Here is a 20,681-nt window from a genome sequence, read left to right as displayed (position 1 = left end):
AGTTTGGTTGAATGCGAGGTCATAACACAGGACAAAAGCAAATCTTATTTTATTGAGCGACAAAAGAAAACATGTTGATTTGACAATATAAAATAAATCTGCATATACACGGGGAGTGACAACACAAGCAGGTAGGAAAGGCATGCGATGAAAAACAATCTAATGAGTGCACTGGGAAGAAATCTTTTTGTATAGTAGCCTACTGTACCCCGCTGAAGTTTCACATCCCACAACAATGCGCATCCTCCGAGCGAATAACGTACAAAGTAAAATTTTCGAAGATGAACATTCAAAACTTTTTAGTATTCAGCTGTTTAAATTTCACGTAGCGCCCTTTGGCGGTGTAAGAACTAAGCTATAGCGCAATATAGGTGGCGCAAATGTCATAAGGTTTGACGAATGTGACGTCGAATTATCTTTGAACAGTCCCTATAAATAGCAGCAACAATTAATGACGATACCACTCAATGGAAAATAATATCGGCAAAGGCAGAAAATATTACACAGTCTTATAAGCCATGCAGGAACGAAGGTATGTTTAGCTGTTCTTATTAAAAAGACATTAACACTTAAAGGTTGACAAATTAAGGAACAGTTTTTGGAATGTAGTGCAACAAGGAAAGTACTTTATACTCAAAAATGCACTGACCACCTCGCTCATACCAGGCGCAAAATTGACGTTGAAGTTTTACACCATTTTGATAAAACCACAGAACGTATGATGAGTGTTACATTACAGGAAACCCATGTTAGTGGAAATGATACACAAGCAAAAGCTGCGATGATTAACTCACATGCAATGATTATTAACTTTGTCTCGACGGTTTCACTGTGCAATGATCAGTGGGTTTGAGGGCTTGCTTAGCTTAAAGCAGTCCAACGATCACAAGTTTTGATGCATGATTTGCTTGATGGGTATAAGTTCATAAAAAATAAGATGTCGACCTAAAGGGAATCTCAACTCTGTCGAAGAGCACCCGAGTAAACGTAGTTATTCTATACAATCGTTCAATATTCGTTGCTTTTGCATGCGCAGAACTGCATAAAATAATGGTATGAGTATCTGCAGAACGATCTTCTTTGTAACTTCTATAGAACGTTAAGGCTTCACTCCAGAGTAGGATTATGAAAGTGAAGGTGCGAATGCGTTCTGATCTGTTGACGTTGCAAATTGTTGGGGGGTATTTCGACGTATCGGGGCGATATTTCGGCTTTTGAAGTAAGACACCACTTGTGAAGGAAGTTCTGCTAGCACCGTCTTTGCCAGCTCAGCTTGGTGAACCTTTAAGAGGAAAAAAATCAAATTTCAAAGCTTGTTACAGCCACGTGCTTTGCAAATGTAGTTCAAACAGTTTGATTGCACTGCATGCATGACATCATTTAAAGACGCAGTCTTGGCAAAGGAGGTTCTACAGTTCATTTAGATACTAATTTTTTATCGTAAATTACCGTCAACTGTTGTACATATTCAATAAATTTATAATATAATATTGCAGACAAGTTGCAAAATTTTGATTTTGTAAAGTTATAACCATAATGTATTTCAATTAACCAGCATGCTGACTTATTACAAGAAATGCAAAGGGTTTTTAATTTTTATTATATGATAAGCATATGCGAAATCATTTGTACGGTTCTTCAAAACCGTTCAATTACAAATGGGGCTATTTATTGCTTTACACTAGTAAGGGTATCACGTTATGTTTGAACAGTTGCGACATTTCAGTGACAACGCTCGATCAAAACGACGTCAAAACATTTGAAGGAGGAAGTCAAACCCTTCACACTTCTTACCATAAGAGCAGGGTTAGGATGCGTTGTAAGGGGGAGGTGCGGCCGGGCCACCGCCAAACTGGCTCTGTTGAGCCAACTTTGGGTCCTTCAATGGATTTAGATGGCGAGATCGAAAATAGGACACCAGCTGATCAGGGAGTTCTGCTAACACTGACTTAGCAAGGACATGCCGGGGAGCCTAAAGTGAGAAGGATTTATGTCGGAGTACAGATAACCTCGCGATTTTCAGACAAACCGTCTATTGTTGGAATGTCTTTTTGATAGTTAAGAATGCTCAGGGAATTTGTGCGTATGTGTAGACCAAATTTATCTCTTGTGTGGATTTCTTTTGGAAGACACAGATGGTCAGACTTCTTTATTAAAGAAATACTCACTATCTTCCACAATCTAATGCTTCTTTAAAGAGCAGAGTTTTGAAAAATATTTGCGTACATGGCCATGAACTACTTTAAACAATGATCTACAGTGCTAACCTCCAAATTGCAGATTGCAGCAATAAAAAATTTCCCAAACTCCATTAAATATAACTTTGTTGATGCAAAAAGAAAATTAATATTTGCGGTTGTACGTTAACTTGAAAACAAACATCATGAATGAGCTCACGTTCTTGAAATCTCGGAATGGGACAAACTGGACAATGTCTCTCATGCACGGACGCCCACTTCTGTCTGTCAGTCTCACATCGTCTCCATCCAACACGTCCATCTCCGTGAAGTCCGCTCCTCCTAAATAAATAAGAAAAAAAATGTCCAACTTCCAATCAAGACAGCTTTTTTGTTGCAAAGTAAAGGTTCTTCTAATGGCACAAACATGTTTTTTTTTTGTCAAAAAACTGTGGCAATTGTGCAGTTTTATTTTGAGACCATCACAGCGCAAACAATGCGTGCAATGAAAAAGGAGGGTTATGTAAAAAGAGCTCAAAGATTCGTGCACAGTTTCAAACCATATATCAAACATCTTACTGAACTTTAGCAAAGCGCACGAGATAGATCTAACTGGAACATCGTCGTACATCGAGGGCTGCATAAGCTATGATAATTACAGAGAAAAGTAACAAAACACAAACATCAGGCGCGCTGAAGACCAAATAAGCTATATTGAGTTGCGCAGACTCAGCTGCACTGATGGGATTGTTATCAAGCTTGGAGTGGCAACCTAGAAGTTGTATTTGCTTTTTGATGACAATTCCTCTTTTTTGTGATTGAAACAGCGAAGGATTAGACTAGAAACAGAAACTTTCACACGCATTGACGCCTCTTACCAACACCAACAATGATGATCGACATGGGTAGATGTGAGGCTGCAACAATTGCGTCTTTGGTCTGGTGAAAGTCAGATATCACCCCATCGGTTAGTATCAAAAGAATGAAGTAGTTCTGTAGAGAAAAAGTCTTTGCTGAGCAAACAAAAAGCACAACCAACTACGACTAAGACAGAACTAGAATAAACAAACACTATTTTCGACACAAGCTGCCGTAAATACGGTGCAGCGGATGCATTGTTACGGTAAGATGCATTTCTAATGAATGATCTCAATTGATAACAAAATGCATGTCGTTGTTTAACGTAAAACCCATTGACAACATTCCGGCGGTACCTACCGAGGCTTGATTCTTCTGCGCTTCCTCTTGCGCAAACCTTGTCACGTGATTTATGACAGGTGCAAAGTTCGTTGGACCGTACAGCTGTACCTGCTGTAGACAACTGTGGTAGGCTGCTTCAACGCCAGATATACCTAAAAACACATGAAGTTGACGTAAATCTAACGCACTGCGGGCGAAAAAAGACAACTGCGTAATTTCACAATTACTTTACAAAAACTTGCAAATTTTCACTTGCCGGCGCAAAAAGGATTTTGGAAGTTGAAATTCAACGGAAATTCGTGGGCCACTTGAAACGAGGGAGGAATTCTTGCCCCGAATCCCAGTGCCGGAAACAACTTGTCGCTGTCGTAATCTTGGCAGACCTCACCAACAGATCGTAAGGCAGTCACGTACTCGTTAGGTTGCTGTGGGTTGATGTAATGCAAGGACTGGGGGTGCCGCGGGTCACCATTCGATCCAGTGAAATCAACAGCGACCTGTGGACAATTTCGAGACTAGCAAAATCCGTCCTTTTCACATTGATTCAACGTTTGCAGACGTAACTAAATCATTTAGCATGCTCCATTCATCATCATTATCCAAATTCGATTTTGTTCTCACTTACACCAGAATGAAGTGTTTAGTAAATGTGTAGAGTTTAGATAATAATTATAAATGCAGCTTAGTGTTGTACTTTCACAAAAGAATAATTCATATCAAAAGTACAGCAGTCAGAATTTGTGCACTACTCTAGGGCCATCAACATTAAAGATATGAAATAATAATATTGGCGATTATTTTGATTGCATGTCAATCATCCTGAGCAAAAGCTTTCTCTAGCGCTTTGGCGTGCTTTGAACCTCAGACATTACAACGGTTACCGATGTTTTTAAACCGAATAATTGCGATAACAGTGCGTGTAAATGATGCCAGCAATAAATATAACTAAAAGAGCTGTTATTAAAACATGGCACAGTCGAAAAGGTAAGGACTGGAACCGACATAGCTTGACTTTGCTACAAATGTCCTCACATAGTTCGCTTGGTAGTTGAGCTTACCTTGGTACGGGAGTGTACGTTCTACAGGTTAAGAATTGTAAATATATAGAAAGGCAATATCTGGCAACTTACAGTGAAGCTGATCTGGCAACCGCCAAGAATGTAATCCAGAAATGTATACTCAGTTTCAATCTGAAAGTAAAGATGAAAGATTTCAATATGATAAAATTATCGTAACAGGCCTCTAAGCTCGTTTATTTTCCCGGCGACCAAGCATGGCCTACCAGAGCTTCTACTCGGCGGCCAAATTCTGACGCCCGGGAGCCAAAATAAAAAATCCGTTAAAAAATTGTGTTTTTAAAAATTCATTGTGTTTTTGCGTTCACTCGGGTAAGAACAACGCAAACAAGAACCTGAAACATATTCGCAGTTGTATTTAAACGCACTGCTTCCCAAGTAGGTGTAGAACTAGTCTTCGAGTTTTTATAGGCCGACAGTGACACTCAAGTCAAGTTTGGGTTCAAGGGCTCTGGAGGGGTAGCACCTTTCAGCAGGTGATGCGCAAGTTCATAGCCTCTCCCTGTTCACTGGTCTCCTCATCCTGAGTTGTCTAACAACAAGACCATCCCAGAGCCTACTCGTAGCGAGCTTGTTTTCGCTAATCTGGGTAGATCTAGAGTGGCAAACCTTGATAAAAACACGTTGGCGCTCCAAGCAGTCTTTAACCGGAGGAGTGTCTACCATTTCCGATGACATGCTTGGTTGGCGCCTGGAAGGGCATGCGGCCATAAAATTTTGTGCCACTAAAACTTATATGCAGTGGCCAAACTATATAATATCTATAATGGTTCCCAATTGCGATCCCCCCTCAGTTAGGGCTAATAGTGCTACGGGGAAGGAAGTGTCTGGTGCAGTTAGAAGGGGAACTTTAATGGCGGACTCTGGGAAAACCCTTAGGGAGGCCAGAATTCCTGACATAGATCTCCAAAAACCGCACCATACCTTCAGATTTGGTGCAGCAAATGTTGGCTCAATGTCAGGAAGAAGTGCTTAGTTGTGGTTGTGGATATGCTACTTAGACGCAGAGTGGATGTAGCAGGATTGCAAGAAATCAGATATAAAAATCACGGCACAAAAATTCCACGAAGGGTGAAGGGATATGCAAGTTGTTTTGAAGAGGATATTCTACTAGTTCTGGTGGGGTTAGAATGATAGTAAAAATGGATTTAGTAAATAGTGTGATTGAGGTATGACGTGTGAATTCCAGAATCATAGCACTTGCAATGAAGTTGTCACCTTTGTGTCTGTGTATGCTCCCCAATGCGGTTGTAACATTGAAGAAAAGAACTCGTTTTATGATAGTTTGTATATGCAAATGTTGAAGGCACAAGAAAAATGTGTAGTACTAGGTGAATTTAAACGGCCATGTCGAAAAAGATAGTGAAGGTTATGAAGGTGTTCACGGAGAGTTTAGTTATGCCATCCACAAAGAGTATTAGAGTTTTCTGATAGCTTTGGATTGAAGATTGTCAACACATAGTTCAAGAAAGATGTGGAAAAGTTGGTCACATATGAAGCTGGTGGCCACAGGCACATGATTGATTATATTCTGGTCAGAAAAGAGGATAAGGTGAAAAACATAAAAGCAGTTTCAGGGGAAGAGGTAATGATACAACATCGCCTCATAGTAATGGATATTCTACTTAAAAATAGCTGTCAACAGCGAAAAGGATTAGTGAAGAAGACAAAAACATGGAGGTTGAAAGAGTCGAATATTCAAAAGAGTTTTATGGATAAGGCAAGAGTCCTGCTCACTGATGATTTGGAATGGGATGAGATCAATAGAAGAGTGGCAAGAATCATGAAAGAGGTTTACAGTAGAGTATCAAAGGGTTTTCGTAACAGAGAAACTTAGTGGTGGAACAATGATGCGGTCAAGAAAGTTCTGAAAGAAAAGAAAGCAAAGTATGGTAAATGGAGAAAAGTGACGAGGCAGAGGCCTGCGTAATATAAACATAGAAATTATGCAGTTGTGAAAGATTACTTACAAAAAGATTCACCTTCAATAGCAGAAGACAATTTCGCAACAATGGACTCCACCTGCCTAACCAAGCATGACAGAGTTCAGCGCTATTGAGACACCAGGTCTGCCACATTTATGGTAGATGACAAGACAATCAGTAAACCAGTCATTCACTACATTGATTCATGCCTAGAAACGTTGAATTAATGTAAAAGACTGCGTTGCCAGATGGCAGACTCTGAAGCTTGTTTTATATTTCCCAAAAATCCAGATTACATGATGATGTCATTGCAAAATTACATATTTTCAATGTCTTTGAATGTTATTCTTGTAATGTAACATACCACAACCAAATCGGCCACCAGTAGGTCACTCACCCTGCCGGCAGTACGTCACTAGCTACAAAAACTGATACTTTTTAAAATGACTCAACGCTTGCAGGCGTTAAATCAATGTAATTAAATGACCAATTTTGTTATCTGGCCAGGTTAATACCACAAAGCAAAGTTCATCAACAACCTGAAACAAAACCACTGCGGAACTAACACCATGGAAAAGCGAACACATTAAATCGCCAACACACACACCAAACATAACTTCATTACGTGCTGTATATTTGCCAAGGATAGGTTACAGTTTAGCAAAGGGGTGGCCAGCAAATCTTCTTCGTTTGAACCTTCTTCGCCACTCCAAGAGCCCCTCGACCCTTGGAGTGGCGAAGAAGGTTCAAACGAAGAAGAAAATTTGCTGGCCACCCCTTTGCTAAACTGTAACCTATCCTTGGCAAATATACAGCACGTAATGAAGTTATGTTTGGTGTGTGTGTTGGCGATTTAATGTGTTCGCTTTTCCATGGTGTTAGTTCCGCAGTGGTTTTGTTTCAGGTTGTTGATGAATGCAAATGATTACCTTGCACGATGTTAAAAAAATCACACCGGAATTTTTGTATTTGCTTCCTTTTTTCCGCTTTTTCTCTGCATTAATACAATCCCACTTAACCTGCAAAACATACATTTCCATCACTGCACGTATTTATCACAGGCTTAGATTTTCAGTGCAACGTTGAAACAATCAGACTAATTGCAACATCCTTTATGAAGACATAAAGCTGCTTAAACGTCATTGAAGACTGAATTAATACATAGGAATAGTGCCTACAAACAAAACAGGTATCTACAAGGAAGATACTTATCGAAAAAACAAAGAGGCATGCTACATTGCCTAGCCTCGTTACAAACAGCAGCCCAGAAAGCAGTCTCGGATACTGAATATTTAGTTAAATGTCTGAAGGATTTCCGATATTCTGCTATCATGTGTGCAGTAACAATCTGTATGGCACTACTTTGGAAATGAAAAAAAAAGAACGATGTAAGCACTGTGGAAAACACGCGAGAAGAATTGTCATGCATTTGGTGGGAAGAACATATATATTCACAAAAACAACAGTTTGAGTAGAGTACCTGTTGAGTGGCTGCTTCTAAAAACGACCGAACAGTGGTACTGAATTCACCGATGAAGTCAGCCGATCCATTGCTATTCCAATCGAAGCATTTCACCTGTGATCAAGGTAAATGTTATGTAATGGAGTTCTTTCTAAAGACGATTTGATCCGATACAACAATGTCCGTCATTTTTACATTGATTCAACGCCTGTAGACGTTGAATCAATGTAAAAATGACGGATTTTGCTGTCTGGGATAGTTGCAACAACAACTTCATAGTGAAATCAAGCCCTACACGAACACACATACTGTACTCCAGACACTACTTTAGTGTTTAGAAGTAGTCAACTAAATCTCATCTTCGTCTTCTTCAGTGTCGAGGTTTGATTTCAAATATTGACTTGCTACTTGTGTTCTTTCTTGCATAACCCAGTGAGGATAAATCAGGTAATAATCTGGTGACGTATCACCCTCTTCCAATCTGCCTTGAGCCAGCATGGAAGCAGTACGGCTCATAAAATCACATGGAACGCTGTCAAGTAACCATTGTTGATGCGCAATCTGCTGCAAGCGGAGATAGCGAATGATTATTATTGACTGCTACTTGCGTGAGAAGTTGCTCGACCGCAATCCGCATGAAACCAGCTGAGTTTTTCACCTTTGTTATTAAAACGCTTGTAAGTTCGACATAACACAAATCTACGCCGCCGTTTTGACACGTGTTTCAGCAAAAGGCATACTAAATGAAATTTTCAAACGGAAATTAAGCATTAAAACGCGTAAACTGAACATTCAAGAATACATTTCAAAAAAAATTACCGAAAAAAAAATGTTTTCAATGGCGCTGGCAAGGCCCAAAGTCCAATGTTTCATTTATTTTCATTTTTTTTCAAAATGACCAAAAAGTGCAAACACAGCTCGAGAATGCGTAATAAAAGACAGCAATAACAAAAGCCACTTTACAACATCTGATGTTTTAAAGGTTTTGAGCAAACTGTCTGATGTTTTGACGTTGAAATCTGATGTTTTGATGTACATACATACATAGCCTACAGTCAAATCGCCGGCAGTAACAACTGTTGCGTGATTAGCTGATTGCTCGTCTTTTATTACGTAGACTGTACAGTCGCACGCTTCGCTGCTCAGGCCCATTCTGGTTTTGAAAGCTCCGATAAAAGTACGCGCAGAATGCTGATCAGACCGCAATGGGGCAAAATTTTATTGAAAATCGTTTTATGGTAGCAAGTTAAACACAAAGAACGTGGAAAATCGCCAAGTCAGGTTTTTCCTTTAGTATCCCTTTAACGTTCGCGAAGTTCATACAAACTTCTTGCTGATCTCACCACAAGATTCGTGTCGTAGTTCCCACTGCACAAGGTTTGCATTGAAATCTTGAACTGTTTCCAAGTGGGATTTAAAGTGTTTTTGATCCATTCAGTCCGATGGACCATCATCATCCTCCCATCCGGACCTTGCCGGTGGATCTCTAAAAACGGATCGGATTTACCGAACCAGTCCTGGAAGAAAACAACAAATAGAGAGCATTGGGTATAGAACATCAGAGATTCGGTACATTATTTATTTTTTTATATGACATTATGATATGTTATTATGGTCTACCCAGACGTTTCGGGATGAAGACCAGGCTTCTTTAAAGCAAAACGGAGAGAGATGCTTTTTTAGCTATTTATTATAGATTACTGGGTACTATCATTACATATATATATATTAATGATATAAAATCAAATATAGTTATTACTATCTGAAGCCTTTACAAATTGTTTCACCTAACGGATCATCAGAAGGTCTTATTCAAATAGAATTTTGAATAATTTTGAATAATAATAGATTCTATTTGAATAAGACCTTCTGATGATCCGTTAGGTGAAACAATTTGTAAAGGCTTCAGATAGTAATAACTATATTTGATTTAATTCGCTCTGCTTTGTCTTTTTGCTTAGCATTGAGCACTTTTTGTAGTATTAATAGTTTTCATTGTTTTTATTAATGATATAATATGATTACACTCAATTATACGAACAGTCAACACATTAGCGTTACTATTGTTAAAGATTTGATAAACACTGAAGCTCAGTTTGTTTTTATTTCTGATCATCACAGCGAAAACAATACATGCTAGGTTGCCAACATGGCAAAGGTCTAGAGAAAACCGTGGAAGTGATAAAACATTAATGTTAAGAGGTGCTTGGAACCCAGAATGAAATAAAAGTTAAAAAATCGGGCACGACTGCAATGAATTTAGAAAAATTAAAGACTGAGAAAATAAAATAGTAAGAATATTATTTTATTATTACAGTATTACAAAGGAGGGTGCACCGTTGTGTTAAAAACGTGTAATTTAATTCAACTGACTTCATACAACTTGTTTCATGCTTTTTTTAGGGTGTGTGTTTAATAACTATGTTGGGTCCAGTTACGCCAGTATTAACCATTTTTTACATTGTTTCAACATCTATAGACGTTGAATCAATGCAGAAAAGGACAGATTTGCTGTTTGGGGTGGTTTAGTAAAGTATTATGCACGATTGCACATACACTACTGAAGCTCAGAGTGTCAGACAAGTACAATTGGCACAGACACAGTTACGACCTGTTTGAGACCATGATACAGCAAGAACAGATTTCAGATGAAAAACTTATAATTACGTTTAAATGAAAGAGCTAACTTCTGATATGATAACGCTCACCTAACGTATAAATTCTATTATTCAAAGTGAATGAAAAATAAAATCTTTGTTCGTTTTTTGTTCCACCTCAGCTCCTGGTGTTAAAATCAAACTCAGTGATAATTTGTTTGCATCATATGTATTTTCATCATTTTCCAGCTCCACATCATTTACTCATCAGCAACAAAAAATTTATAAATTATTTAATGGCACAGTGTAGTATATAGCACCGAACAGCGTGAAATTGTGGCCAGTAAACTGGACAGCATCTTTCAAGTCCGTCACAGTAGCCTACACTGGGCAATACAGCACCTCATTGGGAAATAAATATGTTCCTTAAGATGCTGTTCTTATTTTACACAGGTTATTTAATATGACCAATTACCAAAAAATAATAATCAAAATAATTCACCATTTTGTCAAGACCTTGTGCCTTGAACGATAGAAATGCTACTTCGTTGCTGCCGCTCAATTCTTCAGCAGAAATCTGGAAACAAGAGAAAAATTGAATTGAGTTATTAAACATTAATCTATTTTGTTGATCATCATGCAATGCTGGACAATGGACACTTGGACAGGTCTAACACATTCTATAATCAGATTGACGAACTTCGACCGTTCGACGTTATATATTTTATCTGCATCAATTTCTTCAGAGAATAACCATTGATGACTATGTCTGATGAGATATCATAGCAGTTTGTCACAAAAAGTGTGTTTGCCAAGCAGGCCCAAACACTCACAGATATCTTTCCTTTCCCTGCCGGTTGCTTATTGCGAAGTAATAGTTGTTGTGTTATAGAGCCGTGAGAAACAATCTGTTGAAATCAAAATACCCCAATTAACTGAAGAAATACAAAATAGGACAAATATGATCACCTGCTTCCAGCTGAAAATCGGAGAAAATGACTTCATGGTAAAATTTAAAAACACTGTTTCTTGACTAAAAGTTTGTTACAGCCACGATGATAAAAATCAGCTGCCAAACTACATTATATGTCAAAAATGAACAAACATTTAATGGGGGCAGATTATGTGACTTGATATCTGAGTAAAATGTGACACCATATGGTATGGCAAGGGAAAACAGAGACAAAATAATAATAAAAAAAAGCAAAAGCTACACAAACATTAAAACAAAAACCATTAAAAGAAATTTGTAATCATGGTATGAATGTTTCAAATGACCAAAGCACAAAGAAGATTGAAAATAATTATATATAGAAAAAACAAACAGAGAGTAGGCTATCACACTAAATTAATGAAAACAGGTTATTTATAGAGCTTTCACCACACAAGTGTGGCTTTGTCAGTACACAGTTGCAATAAATAAATCAAACAAAGTAATATTCTTATGAGATTAAAAATAGAATTAAAATTAGGTTACTCATGAAACCAAAAATGTAGTATCTAAATATATGTACAAAAGTATGACTTCGACGTACAGTATCTAAATAAGATCATTAATAAGAACTATACATCTAGCATTAGGGCTGCAAGTAGTAAATATAGGCTATATATGTATGATAAGATAATATACTGAAAATACAATTTGGATAGAGACGTTACTTTTTTAAACCATAAACAGGCATAAAGAAATAAAAAAAAGTAACTTCAGCAGGTTTAACATGATGTATTACATACACAAATATAACCTAATTAAAAATTGTGGGTAATTAAAAATTAATTATTTTTATAAATATTATGAAAATATTATATATAATATTATTAAAAATATTATATTATTATTAAAATATATATGTATTAAAAATATTATAAAAAATATAAATTAATTAAAAATTCCTGTGTCACTTGTTCAGTCTGTGCTTTTCAGTCTGGAGTGTCGTTAGCATACAGTTACAGTGCAAAGTCAAATTTACCTTACAATTTTCATTATATATATGTATATTGCAGAATGCAGATATGTAATTCTTGATGAGGACACACGTACGTGTCAAAAACGTTAGAGTTTATTTTTAATTATGTTATATTTGTGTATGTAATGCATCATGTTAAACCTGCTGAAGTTACTTTGTTTTATTTCTCTATGGTTCAACAAAGCAAACTCTCTACCAAAGCTTCAAACAGGCATAACTACACAACAACACTACCATACATTAAGCATTATAAAGATAAAAAACAAGCAAATGTTTTCAACTAGTCATATAGCCCTTTTCTTTTATAGGCTTGGAAAGGGCTATATGACTAGCTGAAAACGTTAGCTTGCTGTTTTTTTGTTTTTATAATATTAAGCGTAGTGTTGTTGCTTAGTATACTGAAAAGGTGAATGCATAATGCTGTTTAAAGTTGATTTCAAATTACAAACGTTTTTACTTTGAGCCTTTTCACATGCAACTGTAGCCTACTAGCTGAGCAACGGAAGTAAAATTTCATATGAAAATTCAATGCTTTTTTTCTTTATTTTGGTTGCACTATGTACCCTGTTGGCAGAGATGGGCAAGATCACCAGTATTGGTGATCTTGAAGATCAAGATCACCAAGAATAGGTGATCTTGAAGATCAAGATCACCAAACTATGTGATCTTGAAGATCAAGATCACTTTCAAGATCACTTTTTGTGTACTTGAAAAAAAAAAAGTTTTTGATCAATGATGTTGCAAAAAATAATTACTATATAAGCAACCTGGGTAAAGGTATATAGTTGGTAGCCTATCACTAACTTTTACTTTTAACTACTCGATCGCTCGCCTAAGAATTGTAATAAGTTAGTGACTGTTGCTGTTAGGCCTATCAATTTTTGACGTAGTTTGCATAGAATCGCAACGTCACACCCAAGGCCGAGGTTAATTACAGTAGTAGTGAAAAAGTCGCAAAATTTGCAATTAGTTTTATACTTTTTATTTATAATAAATAAATAAAAATAAACTTTGAACTGCATCATTTTTTACCAAATGTTTGTCTGGTTCATGTGGGAGTTTTTATTCTTGTTACAAGTAGTTTAAACTTTTACTGTATTATGTCAATGCTTAGGCTATTGCACCATTTACCCATCTGGCAACCTTGATGCTGTTGTCTGCTATCTAAAAAGTTCAGAGGTTTGCGGTCAGACAAACCGCTCCATACTCAGACCCTAAACAAGTCTTGGTCTGGTTGATTTGTTGCAATAAACCACTTTACATGACCAAAGTCGGCTAGAGTCCAGATTTTTTAACACCGCCATTCTAGACTTTTGAAACATCTAAAATTGGGTCAAAGAAAGCAAACATTTCTTTAAAATTCACACATGGAAATTGTGAACAAAGTTAAATAATTTTTTATTATACGTCAACATAAAGTACACGGAAGTTGACTTCTTTATTATGACCAACACAAAATTTTTTTTTAATTTTGAAATGGCAACACTGACCAGATTAGATGGAGACATTAAATCGTCTTTTGTTGGGCACATGTCATATTAACAGTGGCTTAATGTTAGTAGTTGCCACTAACTACTTTGTACAGTACGGGTTCTAAAAAAAGGCCTCTATCTAGGAAGTAAAATTCAATTTTAAAGTGATCTTGATCTTATTGTTCTTCAAGATCATGATCACACAAAAAAAAGTGATCTTAGATCAAGATCACCAAAAAAAAAGTGATCTTCAAGATCAAGATCACGCCCATCTCTGCCTGTTGGGTCATTAGTGAATTCAAAAGATGATTTTTAATGAAAGGTTCACTGATGAAGCTTTATCTTACAATATTATAAATAAGTTGACAAATAGTTTATATACAAAAGCAATAGGCTACATGGTCAACGTTCAATATCTGAGTATGCCAAAATTGTTAAAGCTCTTTAGCAAAGTTACAATCATTACAGGTAATACTAGAGTTGGCTACTACTGCCTTTAGATGTAAAAAAAAATTATAAACTTTTTACAGACTCTGTACTTAAAAAAGTTACTAGAATTGTTCATTAAGACAATTAAAGTAAATGCTTACATGCCCCAATGTACATTCAATCTCCCCAAGAAAATCATCGTCGTCTAAGCTTTGCGTGGCATTATCAATATCAAACACAGAAAATTTTAATTTTTGTACTTCTTCAAAATAATAATCAATGGTGAAAGTTTTCGCAAAATTAGGATTGAGGTTGTTCAAGATCATTTCGGTTCTTCCATGCTAAACATAAGACAACAGTTATTTTAATAGAGCTGCACGTTAGCAAATGTGAAATCAAATCTACAAAGTCATACGGTACTAAACACATTTCCAAATACAGACTGAGTTCTCTTCCATTTCGCAAAGAACATAAATTTATAATTTTACCCCCTGATAGTCTTTTGGTGAGTTTGTGGTATTCTTACAGCTATCAAGTTGATATATAGAAAATTTTGATCACTAAGACAAGTTACTTGCCATTCAATGAAATTACCTCATACCATCTTCCTCCTTGCAATATATATAAAGCACATAGTGGGTCAGATTTTGACAAAATATCCTTGTCCAGGAGATGGGAACAAGATATTCGTAATTCTACTTTGGAATGACAGCTTGCTGGTGGAGGAGCTGATCCTTGCTGCTGCATTCTCAAGATTAATTGAGAATGTCACTTAAGAAAAACAATAAATTTTGTGAAAATAATCACCTGGGCAAACAACTAAGAACTGCAAACATATTATAAAATTTAGACAGGAGTTATATCATTGCCAAAGTAGCCTACAGCTATTGTAGTAATGCAGATTCTCAACCTGAGAGTAAGCATGCTAGGCCTAGGTTGACAGCAATTTTTCAACTTTTGGTATGTACACAACATAGAAGTTATGCTAAGATCAATTCTACATGATTCCGTGCTTTTATCTTTTTTTTTAGCAAACCAACGAATTCTTAGACGAAAAACTATTGCGAATGCTAGCCATAACTTGTGCACAGGTTGAGACTGGCAAGTCAATTCAGTTACAGCCTCTTTAATGCAGACTTGACTAAAGCTTTATAAAAATCCCCAACTTGCTCTCATGAAGCCATACCAGTTACTTGCTAAATTTTTTTCTCAAAATGTGAGATTGAACAAAAAAACTAATTTTACACACTGACACGACAAATAAATGGCAACTGTGTAATCTGTATTCTGTTGATATTATAAATCTTGTGATTGAAGTCAGATGACTTGAACGTTGACGTAACCTAATTGTTCACGTGACTACGTCTACGTGAGGTTCTGCATCAAATGTCTGGTCAATTTGTGTAACTTGGTTGGTTTTAAATCTTTATTCTCGGACTGACAAAGCCTTGATAGGTTATTCCTGGTAGTTTCGCATATTTGCAGAGGCTTTTGAGTTTTGACGAAGGGCCGGTTACCGAGATTGCAAGAGTGAAATTTCCCGATTTTTGAAGTCTTGTTGCCCGGGAATCATTCCATCCACTAGGTGCTGCTGAATGGAGTGCAGTCCTTAGAATGCGTTGCTCAAGAGCACACCTCGATAGTCGAACCAACGCCGCATGATCTTGAAGCTTCTTCGTTCATGAAGTCACCCGCTAACCAACTGAGATATCGGGGTGGACATTGAGACACTTGTTGGCTTTTCTTGTTCTCGGCCCAGGCTACGCAGTTTGACTACGATAAACAAACGTGTTTTGTTTATCGAATAAAAGTGATTTGAAAAAAAAAAACGACAATGGAATCATTGTGCGACCATATTTCGGAAAATAATAATTTTCTATTTGACCCCTTGGTGGAAAGTTTCCAGTGTCAACTACTCACTGTAGGCCCATTTTTATTTTGTTTGGCGATCCTAAAATTACGATTTACGACTTTGTTTGGAGTCGCGACTCATATAATTTAAGAAGCCCAGTGGGAAGTGTTGCTATACCGTACGGTAGTGAACTCAATCACTTGTCAGCACAGATAGTTCAAGAGCTCAAATGGTCAAGTACCAGTCTTTGAAAATAAATAAACGGTAAGATCAAGCAAAGCAACGCTGGTTCAACCCTCAGGTATGCACTTGAGCAACGCATTTTACGTACGGTATTGCACTTCACTCAGTGCTACTTAGTAGATGGAAAAAAAATCATTGACAACAGAACTTCAAGAATTGAATCATTGACAACAGAATCTTCGCTCTATCAATCTGGGTAACCAAGCTTGTTTTAGAGGTTCAAAGTCTTTACAAATGTGTGAAACTTACAGGATTAATCTCACAAAGAAGCTTTCTCTGTCTGATTTCCATAATCCATCAAATATGGAAAAACAACGACGAAGCGACCACAACCGTCATGCATACTTCTCGCTAGATAGAAGTAAAGAGCGTAAATAATAAAAAACAGCCTAGGATGGCAATTTTTTTGGGTGTTCACTTTTGAAGGGTGAAGTTTTCTTAGACGAGTCTACTTTCTAAGCATATCACAAAGCTGTTGACATTGTCAGAATAGCGTGACGAAGTCACATAAGAAGTCAGGCATCAGTGTCATCCAGCTATGGTATGTCGTACTATGAAAAAAATTTTTAAGTCAAGTCAACGCAATTTTTTTGTATGGAAGTTGTTGTAAGATGACTTGCTTTAAACTTCTACGTCACTAAAAAAATCACAACGCCTAGTATGAAAGAAAGGGATCTTTTTGGAAAGTAGCCTAGAAATAAGATGGAAAGCATTTTCTTCAAATCTCATCTGTGGAGTTAAAAGATGGTTAGAGAAATTTTTGAATTTACTTTTTTGTATCTGAATTGATCTGTGATGGTTAAAAATTTATGCTGCATGGATGGACATTGGACAATTTTTGTGACCAACTTTTTTCATGATGCAGTCGTGTGCTTACGTCAAAGCGCACTTTCGAGGAGGTTATCAAGCGAACGCTGCTCTCACAACTTATCCATGCAGCCTAATTGTGAACTATGAAACTATTGCAAATATTAAGAATATGATCAAGTTGCATATATGGCACCACATTTTCAAAAGCATCCTCAAACATTTTCATGAACGTTTTCTCAATCAAATCATGCGGCTTTTGTGACGCATATTTCCTTTCTATTGCATACCAAGCACACGGTTAGGCCTACTGAATCAGGAAAACGTTGGTATGATACAGTGACTTATCCAAAGGTGATATGATTCATGATTTTCACTTTCAGACACTCTTTTAAAAAACTGCAAACTTGAATTGCTATGTAGGGTATTCCCCTCTAAATTCTACTTTTGTTTGCTATGTATGTTTGCTTTGCTGTAACTTGTTTCATTTATTGACACAAGGCACTCTGACCAGTCGACTTGCTGCAAACGTCAATCGGATTTTCGATTCAAAGAAAAAATTCCTGAAATTTGGGTAGACACACTTTGGTTTCAATCGAAGATTAGCAATGGGACCTGCCCCAGACAGCAAATCAATCATTTTCAACGTCTGTAGACGATGAATCAATGTAAAATGCGACTGATGTGCTGTCTGGGAAAGTTAATATTTGAAATGATAACGTTCAGCACAAAACTCAAATCGCTAAGCAATAATTTTCTATTTAGCCTGTCTTTGTGGTAAAATTTTTAATTCAATCCAGAGTTCAACGATTGTTCGCTGCTGGCCTTTCAGCGATGGAAAATGCTTGTATGTAAATATGAAGTAACTTAGTGTATTTATGGGATGTCTTGCGGAAGTCTTTCAAATAAGGTGTCAACCAAGCAGCCAGGAAAAGTTAATTTTTACATGGCCCTTTTTTGAACCGACGTCTGTAGACTGTAGAGTGTAGACGTTGAACCAATGTAAAAAAGATTATTTTTCAAGCTGGGCGTTTGCTCAAGCACCAGCCAAACGACAAAATTTCAAAAGAAAAAATTCAGTCTGCCACGTATCATCTACAATTTCTATCGATATTTTCCGTACGAGTTTTTACCAATTACCCCACTCAATAGTATCAGTTAGTTGCATTTCAGCATGCGTATAATATTGCTACTTTCACCAGCTGGATCGCACCTGTTGATATTTCCATTGTATTAACCACAAAACCTTTTTTATATTGCTTCAACGTCTGTCGACATTGTAGAGACTGTAGGGTCACAAAATGACAATCCTTCTGCTGCCCACTTGATGTTTGTTCAACATTTTCTTATGTCTGAGGTAGACTTCAAGTGTTCAGTTTGTTGTTGATGGAAGCATGGGGTTGGCAGGCCTACCCTAGACAGCCAAGTCAGACGTTGAATCGTAAAAATGACGGATTTTGGTGGTCTGGGATTGATTGGTTTGATTGGTTGAATCTTTATCCTCGGACTGGGAAAGCTTCTTTGAGAGCTTAATCCTGGCAGTTTCGCATACTTGTAGAGGCTTTGAACCACTGACGCAGGCCCGGTCACCGAGATTGACAGAGTGAAGTTTCCGATTGTTGAAGTCTTGTTGCCGAGGAATTATTCCATCCATTAGATGCCGCTGAATGGAGAGCAGTCCTTAACATGCGTTGCTCAAGCGCACACCCCGAGAGTCGAACCAGCGCCGCTATTGATCTTGAAGTTTCTTCATTCTAGAAGCGACGCGCTAACCAATTGAGCTATCGGGCAATTGAGTCTTTTCTTGTCCGCAATGTCGGAGGAAATACGTAGTCGTGTTTAGGAAGCTGTAACCAGATCTACCTTGTAAATGACAAGTTAGCTTCGATTTACTAATGTCCGAAAAGTATCTAATAGACTAGTAGTGTATAAAGTAGAGTACAATGACCTGTCAAGGACTGTAAGTGTAGGCTACTGTTTGTCGATATATGTTAAAATTTATTTTACTTATAAAAAACTAAATAATACTTAACAACGTATATTAAGTTGGTAAATAAATAGTTTGCTAACAACGTGCTCTAAGCACAACATACCGGAGACAACGGAGACATACACTGTTCAGTTACTTCTTTATATCTCTGACCATCACAGCAAAAACAACACGTGCAGTAATAAAGCAGATCACCAGACAAGATAAAAGAGACAAAATGTAAATTTCAACGCGATTGTTGTCCATAAATTGATTGTAAAAGATTGGCCCGTCTTCAGCAAATTTATTTACAATCACACAAGAGATCTTAATCATAAAAAAACTACTTTTGACATCAACCTTGAGAAAATGATTCCATAAAAAATGTTGATCGTTTTATAATGATACAAGACAAGTCACCGCTAATGTGTTCTTAGACAGCAAAATCCTTCATTTTTACATTGATGTAACGTCTGCAGACGTTAAATCAATGTAAAAATGACGGAATTTGTGTTGTTTAATGCATCATCGCTGTAAAAATTGTGCACAAGCCAAAGTAACCTTTGGTCTACTCCAGTCAGTTACTTGCAATAAACAAATAAAAACCATCACGATTATGGTGAGCTGAGAGCACTTATACATTTTTTATACCTTGTTTGATGACCCTAAAGCCTAAAACATTGATCAGACTCTACTCTGCTTTCGTCATGTCTAATTTATACAGATTGATCTTGGCGCAGCAGAATGTCAAGATTATCTTGTACTTATGCATTCTTGTGACAAAAATGGGAAAGAATTTACACTGGAATTTTAAAATCAATAACGCCCAAAGGGTATATCTATACTGGATTACTGGTATTGCAGTAAGATTAAATGATAAGCTGCTAACAATGTGGTTCCATCCCCGACAGCAAAGTCCGTTTGTTTACATTGATTCAACGTCTGCAGACGTGAAATTAATTTTGAAAAATTTAAATCAACGTTAAATTGGCGGATTTTGCAGTCTAAGATACAGTATTAATTTTACCTTTTCGTCGCTAGCAGCTATCAACCATTTTAACATCGCCCTATACGCAAAAGCAAGGTAATAAACTAGTAATGGCAACTTAGACACTGCCGCGAATGACTTCTTTGGTTTCGTTGAGGACTTTCGAGAGCAATCCCTAGTGAAAAGAAAGTTAATCGTTTATAAGCCTATTATTGTTTTTTTCAAGTGAAAGTCGATGAAAAATATTAAGACAGGCATAGTTTTAACAAATTTTCAATCCCATGTAGGTTCAAATATGCATCTTTTAGAGTTTATTTATGAAGAGGTATAATTATTATGGTGCCAGAAACGCCAGTGAGGCACCAAAATGTCATACTGTCGCTATTTCCCTCATAAAACGTCACAACAAAAGCAAATGTGTCCGATAAATATTTAAACTTTTCAATAGGCCAAACTGGTAATCTACTCTCTAGTGCTAGGGTCCGGTTAACAAAATTTGCTCTTTTCTTGTTGATTC

General features: G+C 36.9%; 1 protein-coding gene across 3 annotated transcripts; it reads right to left on the bottom strand.

The window, feature by feature from the left end:
- Nucleotides 1–59: 59 nt before the first annotated feature.
- On the bottom strand, nt 60–15,123 carry LOC145772858 (copine-3-like). Of its 3 annotated transcripts, none has more exons than XM_082584738.1 (14): nt 14,900–15,123; nt 14,467–14,646; nt 11,271–11,345; nt 10,940–11,014; nt 9,184–9,357; nt 7,859–7,954; nt 7,308–7,397; nt 4,508–4,567; nt 3,634–3,874; nt 3,396–3,529; nt 3,056–3,170; nt 2,398–2,519; nt 1,795–1,972; nt 1,148–1,282 (listed from the first exon to the last, which is right to left on the bottom strand). In XM_082584738.1, exons 1-13 carry the CDS (start codon nt 15,050–15,052, stop codon nt 1,808–1,810), a joined length of 1,680 nt encoding a protein of 559 aa, XP_082440864.1. In that variant the 5' UTR covers nt 15,053–15,123; the 3' UTR covers nt 1,148–1,282; nt 1,795–1,807. The 3 variants fall into 3 exon arrangements, with proteins under 3 accessions (XP_082440865.1, XP_082440864.1, XP_082440866.1); XM_082584740.1 differs by having other exon boundaries at nt 14,907–15,082; XM_082584739.1 differs by lacking the exon at nt 1,795–1,972 and having other exon boundaries at nt 60–1,282.
- Nucleotides 15,124–20,681: the final 5,558 nt, after the last annotated feature.

The sequence above is a fragment of the Aplidium turbinatum genome, chromosome 6 (genome assembly GCF_918807975.1).
Source record: "Aplidium turbinatum chromosome 6, kaAplTurb1.1, whole genome shotgun sequence".
In the NCBI taxonomy this organism is placed as follows: Eukaryota; Metazoa; Chordata; class Ascidiacea; order Aplousobranchia; family Polyclinidae; genus Aplidium; species Aplidium turbinatum.
Note: the sequence above shows the minus strand (reverse complement) of the source record. Positions and strands in the feature narration are given on the sequence as shown.